Source organism: Haliotis rubra, unplaced genomic scaffold (assembly GCF_003918875.1).
Source record: "Haliotis rubra isolate DU_JTF1 unplaced genomic scaffold, ASM391887v1 Scf242, whole genome shotgun sequence".
In the NCBI taxonomy this organism is placed as follows: Eukaryota; Metazoa; Mollusca; class Gastropoda; order Lepetellida; family Haliotidae; genus Haliotis; species Haliotis rubra.
The window spans coordinates 846,511-853,044 of NW_025766470.1; the positions used below are offsets into that span (position 1 = coordinate 846,511).

At 40.1% G+C, this 6,534-nt stretch overlaps 1 protein-coding gene across 1 annotated transcript; it reads left to right on the forward strand.

The window, feature by feature from the left end:
* Nucleotides 1–251: 251 nt before the first annotated feature.
* Nucleotides 252–5,377, forward strand: LOC124278838 (DNA polymerase epsilon subunit 3-like). Its single transcript, XM_046714612.1, has 5 exons — nucleotides 252–556; nucleotides 1,538–1,624; nucleotides 3,326–3,411; nucleotides 4,182–4,300; nucleotides 4,728–5,377. Exons 2-5 carry the CDS (start codon nucleotides 1,559–1,561, stop codon nucleotides 4,973–4,975), a joined length of 519 nt encoding a protein of 172 aa, XP_046570568.1. The 5' UTR covers nucleotides 252–556; nucleotides 1,538–1,558; the 3' UTR covers nucleotides 4,976–5,377.
* Nucleotides 5,378–6,534: the final 1,157 nt, after the last annotated feature.

Consider the following 6,534-nt stretch of genomic DNA (forward strand, 5'->3'; position numbering starts at 1 on the left):
TTGTAGCAGTCACATTCGCAGTTATTCATCTAAGAAAAAAACACGACTTCCGGGTGTTACGAAGTTGAAAAAAAATCATATTTCGTTTGATATTCACGCATATTTTCAAATTGTTATGACGTCATCATTACGCGTGTACTATTCCTGTAAGTGACCGACCTTCCTGAACCCGACTGGGATCTTGTCTAATGGTTATTATGCGTTCTAGTTGCGCTTACTAAAGATGGAACCGGTTATTAGTTTTAAGCACGCAAAATACATGATACAGAACATATTCAAATATACCCCCCTCCTAAAACGATAGTTATTTTTTATGTACCTTGAAAAATAGTCCGAAACATTATAAATTTGGTTGAAACTCAACACCAGCGCTTTTAGTGTAAAGGACCAGCAAGAGCCGGTTTCCTTTGCGCTGTACTGAGCTCATAGCTGTGACGCGCCAAATTTGTTTAGCTTCCGGTGTCTGGTCCATGCTGAATATTGTCAACAAACTGCTGATGGAAATGAGCATATTTACTTGATCTTCAGGTCGTATGTTAAGCGGGTTTCTGTGAAGGTATACTTTAACAATGCCAGTTTATTAATCTCATTCTTACCCGATACACAAATAACGTCACGGCAGATGCGATTGTGCACAATCCGACTCCTGAACATCTTCAAAACCAGCAATAACCAGATGTTAATTGATGATTAACTGACAAGACTGCAGTTTGCTGGGCGCAGTTATAATATGGCCCGTATTCAGGCCTACTAACGAAACCTGACAGAGAGCTACCAAGCTTCCTAAGTACTCAAATTAAAGAGAAATAGCAACACAAATTACATCTGCATGATTTACTATGTTTGGTTTCTTTATACTGGGTTCTGAGTACGATAAAACTTCATGGTCATGTATGTTTGTTTGTAATTCGTGTGGCTATTTCTGTTTAAAGTGTGATAGTTTTCCATATTTTGGTGCCTCACTGCAGGTTTTGTTCAGTTGGCCTGCTAGGCAGAGGCAAATTCTCTATCACATGCTTCTTTGATCATTTAGAGGGTTAATGGGTAAGTCATTCCTTACTATATCATTGTCCTGTTGGTCCCCTTTCCGGTGTAGTAAATCAAACACCATTCTTTGAGCAATTGTTAGTGTTAGTCCCCCCCTTGCCAATCAGACATGCCCCAATTATGTTTATGACATGAAAGCTTATAGGTGAGTAGGTGTGGGTGTTATGGTTAGCTAGATTCTCCTTTAATTCTGTTTAAGATGCATAATCTGAGGTGAATCTGTAAAATAATGGCTACTATGCATGTGGACAAAAGTAAACAGATAGTTAATGACTAATCACAACTTTAATAAAATAAGTAGTGATAGAACAAAGAGTTCCCGTTGTGAACAGCCTAGTTTTTGTGGTGACAACACTTGGTTGGGAATTCCAGATAAATCCCTGTGCAGATGTGGTCTAAACATGGGAAAGTTTGGTAAAGGAGCATGTTGCATTTGTCTACTAAAGGTTTTGTTCTGTATTTTGTCGTAATTCGTTACCTGTGATTTCAGTGATCAAGTACCAGGACAAAGATGGCTGAACGTCCAGAGGACCTCAACCTCCCAAATGCGGTCGTAACCAGAATCATCAAAGATGCAGTAAGTGCACAGATGGATCATTAGATTGATTAATCAATTGTTTGTATGCCAAAATTCTATTATTAATAAGTTAATTAATAAATCAGTAATGTAGCTTTAACATTAACATTCTTAAGAATTTATTTTACAATGATAAATACACATTTGTCAAGTATGTTGGCAGCTATATGTGAATGAACAGGCAAGGTACCACATTTTGTGCTGTGTGTGACTGTGAATCATGAGGTTTATACTATTTATTTGTGTTTCATCACTGTTATCAGTAGTTGTCCATGTGTCAGTGTTCAACATTGTTTAAAGAGAGAGCCCTTGGCAGGTAGATCTATGAGTCATGAGGAATTGATGAATCAGTTTATTTATCACAGTAAACTGCAGTTTTGAAACAAGGACCTAAAGAGTTTTGTTAGTGAATGCAGCTTCTTAGATATGTGGGTTCTGATGGCAATCGGGGGCGGTGGGGTAGCCTAATGGTTAAAGCGTTGGCTCGTCACGCCGAAGACCCGGGTTCGAATCCCCACATGGGTACAATGTGTGAAGCCCATTTCTGGTGTCATCTGCCGTGATGTTGCTGGAATATTGCTAAAAGAGGTGTAAAACCATCAGTCTGATGGCAATCTGCCAATTATTTATATTTCTAATGCTAGCATGTGTTCATACACATCAAGATTATTAGCCAAGTGTGTCGGTGGAAATATAAGTATCGATATAAAATGAATCTCAGATATTTGCTTGTGTACAAGGAGCTAAAATAGATACCCTATCAGCATGATTGAATTAAGCTGGGTGGGGTAGCCTAATAGTTAAGCCTTTGCCTAAGACCCCAGTTTGATTCCCGACATGGGTACAATGTGTGATGCCCATTTCAGGTGTCCCCTGCTGTGATATTGCTGGAATATTGCTAAAAGTGGCATAAAACTAAACTCACTGACTCACTGATTACACCAAAGTACTCATACAAAATACAACTAGTGTCATGTTAAATGGCACTAAATAGTGAATCAGTCCGAACCCAATAAACAAAATGTGTGTTTGCTTAGTTTTTTTGCAATGTGCAATGAAAATGTACATGGTTTTAGTCCTTATCATGCAAACGCAGGGCTCGATTTAGTGCTTTGTTACTAACACTGGTGCAACCGAAAATTACAAAGTCTAATCTAGTTATTAGTCTGACTTGCACCAGGTGTAAATCATTTTTTTAGAAATAAATCAACAATAAATCTAACATAAGCATAATTAAGTCAGCACATTTTATTTTTAAAATTTGAATAATTCAATAGCATATTTCTTTCATTGCATATTGCAATAAAAGCAGTGCAGCTGGAATTTGGCTTGTTCAACTAGGGGGCGGTGGGGTAGCCTAGTGGTTAAAGCGTTTACTTGTCACGCCGAAGACCCGGGTTCGATTCCCCACATGGGTACAATGTGTGCAGCCCATTTCTGGTGTCCCCTGCCGTGATATTGCTGGAATATTGCTAAAAGCGGCGTAAAACCATACTCACTCACTCACTGGTTCAACTAGGTTTGGTTATTGTAGGTTGCACCTGGTGGAAGTAGGTTAACATCTTTTAAATCGAGCCCTGAAACATTATGGAACTTGTCTAGTTCCTCTTTTGTGTGATTGTTTCTGTTAAGTGCACCTAGCCCGTACTTGCTTTCCTTAGTTGCTTTCGTAGCCTGCCTCATCTGTGGTTTGTTTTCCAGATCCCTGATGGTGTGAATGTTGGCAAGGAGGCGAGGCTTGCCATCTCCAAGGCTGCTAGTGTGTTTGTGCTCTACGCCACGTCATGGTAAGTACAGCAGGAAACATTGGCATGGTTTTACATTGACTTACAAGGCCAGAGGCCCAGATAAGCTGCGTATCCGGGTAAAAACGCATAGAAACTTTCCAACTACGCATTGAAAAATAATTGTTGCTTACCAATTACGCATTTAAACTGTTAGATACGCAAAGAGTTTAAAACAAACGCGTATGGAATATACTTATAAAAATCGCTTGTGTAACGAAAAAGACATCGATTGCTATCAAGTTGTACTGTGAGTATAGGACAAGTGTTATGCTGTCAGTATAGGATGACTGTATTTTTATAAAATCATTTCCCTTATATTTAAGTTGGTTTTGATTAGGTATGACATAAGGTAGAACATACCTGCTTAGTAAACTTACTCAATGACACAATACTTAGGTGTGTAAAATGACTGAAATACGTACATATTTGAAAGCAGTGGGTAACGGTAAATGAAATACCCATTCAACATTCATAATACCCACCCCACAAAAATACAGTGGGTACAGTACCCACATTAGCTAAATCTTATCTGGAGCTCTTCAAAGCTACTCACCAACTTCTACAATGTTGATCAGGACGGTGGGGAAGCCTAGTGGTTACAGTGTTCGCTCCTCACGCCAAAGACACGGAATGGGTACAATGTGTGAAGCCCATTTCTGGTGTTCCCCACCATGATATTGCTGGAATATTGTTAAAAGCAGCATAAAATCCAACTCACTACAATGTTGATAAAACAATTAGAGATAAATGTCCTCTTATCCTTTCAACAGCTCCAATAACTTCTCAATGAAGGCGAAGAGGAAGACGATCTCGGCGCAGGACGTGGTCGACGCCATGGAGGAGATGGAGTTTGAGCAGTTTGTCAACCCCCTACAGCAGTGTCTTGATGGTCTGTCTCCTAGTGGCGCCATTTTGTAGAACAATTCGGCACCGGAACCTGTCCATCCTTACCCAGTCTCATAAAGTGATCAGATCTCCAACTCAGAAAATATACCTTTTCTTGAGCATTTAACGACAGGCTGATAGGCACGTTAGGTGAACTTTCTAATCAGTCAATCAGTGTGAAAAATCTTGAAACTAATGATAAAAGTATTTAGACCAGTATCTCCATCCCCCTGATTTTTGGTTAAAATGTGAGAGAGCACTTCAGTGAATGAGTCAGGTGTTACAATATCAAACACCTTTTGTTCTTGGAAAAACATTTTTATCAGATTATATAGACAGATTCTGGAGAAAGATATTCTCACCTTTATTTACCACTGTTGGATGTGAAATACACATTGGTCTCTTCAATGAAGATTTTCATCCTTCTTCAGCATTCCGGAATGAACAGAAAGGAAAGAAAGAAGCTTCAGAAAGAAGGAAGAAGGAGCGAGAACAGAATGCATCCTTGGAGGAAGACAAGAATGGAGACACTACTATGGAGGAAGATGGTGCCGAGGTCATCACCATCAACGGCGATGAGGAAGAGGAAGAGGAGGAGGGAGAGGAAGGGGGAGAAGAGGAGGAGGAACCAGAGGAAGGGGACGATGATGATGTGCAGGAAATAGTTGATGATGCATGAAAGTAGGTCAAGGCTAGGTCATCTCATCAACAAGGTCAAGGCTATGTCACCTGAAATTTTGCTGTATGTAATAAAACAAGTGTTTTGTGACTGATAATATGAAAAGATATTTCGAAGGTATTATATTAAATTATAATGTTGCAGTAAATAGCAGAAATAGATTACACTTACATTCAAACATCTTGTGTTGAACTTTTTGTCCAACTTAACATTGTCTCTAAGTTGTGGTCTCAAAGTTGAAGTATGTACGTAAGTACCTTCACCTGCGACACAATAGTGTTTGATTATTTTGGTAAATGGACGTTACCCTGGGATGAGGTGATGAAGCAGATGTCTGGACATTGCTTTGACTGACAATTTGTATATATTCATCTGTAAATAAACATAATAGTCTTGTCACAAGCACTGTGTTTTGTTATTGAAGAATGATACCTAGACCAGAAGCAGCTATTCCTCAGCAGAGATCACCCGCCAACTACACCCAGTCGTAACCAGTGTGACATCAGTGTGACATCAGTGTGACAATGTTTCTTGCAAAATTCAAATGATTAACTCAATACATTTTTTTGCAAGACAAGACCCCTCTCTGGAAACTTTATTTCTTGGCTTCTTTCATGATGTACCCGTGAAGATCTGGGTTAGAATTGATCTTCAGTAACCCATGGTTGTCGTAAGAGGCGATAAAGGGGATCGGGTGGTCAGGATCGCTGACTTGGTTGACCAATTGTGATGCTCATGCTGTTGGTCACTGGATTGTCTGGTCCAGACTATTATTTACAGACCGCTGCCATATAGCTGGAATATTGCTGAGTGCGGGGTAAAACCACAGGCCCTCGTGTCTTTGGGAGGATTATAGATTTTTAACAAATATATAAAAAATTGAGATTACCCCCCACTCGAAATGCTTTACAGTACAATGCATCGTGACATGGCCGGACACTTCGGTGCACCCCACCCGACGGCTGTGCCGATCGCTACGCTACCATCGCATACAATCGATAAAACTTAATGTAAACATAATCATGGATGATTGGCCTATCGGTCACCACTCATGACACCTACCAATTCTTTATTGCTATTTCTGCAAGTCGATTGAAACCCGAGTTTAACTCTCAACTAAACGATCTTGACACATCACGCTGAAGACCAGGGTTCGAATCCCCACATGGGTACAATGTGTGAAGCCCATTTCTGGTGTCCCCGCCGTGATATTGCTGGAATATTGCTAAAAGCGGCGTAAAATTAAACTCACTCACTCTGGTTGGACACCTGTAACCTCGAGTTGGCCACATAGGTACATCGTCAGAAGCCTATTCTTGGTATCCCCGTTTGTATTATGGCTGGAATATTGCCCAAACCCAGCTGACTTACATCCTCCGTAAATTCAGCCAGGAATGGACTGTGTCCACGAACGGCATTTCCATTATCCAAGGTAACGGTATATGAAAATTCCGGTTACACTGTTGGTAATTGAAGTTGGTTGTTCGGATCCGGAAACCGGATTTCCGGACAATTGAAGCATTTTGTAAATATTTCGTTTCACGTAAATATCTTCCGGT

What these genes read in the sequence shown, in the direction of transcription:
- LOC124278838 (XM_046714612.1), top strand. Translation starts at nt 1,559, where the DNA reads ATGGCTGAACGTCCAGAGGACCTCAACCTCCCAAATGCGGTCGTAACC. An exon ending in CCAGAATCATCAAAGATGCA is followed by an intron (nt 1,625 to 3,325) that starts GTAAGTGCACAG and finishes TTTGTTTTCCAG; the next exon opens with ATCCCTGATGGTGTGAATGT. An exon ending in GTGCTCTACGCCACGTCATG is followed by an intron (nt 3,412 to 4,181) that starts GTAAGTACAGCA and finishes TCCTTTCAACAG; the next exon opens with CTCCAATAACTTCTCAATGA.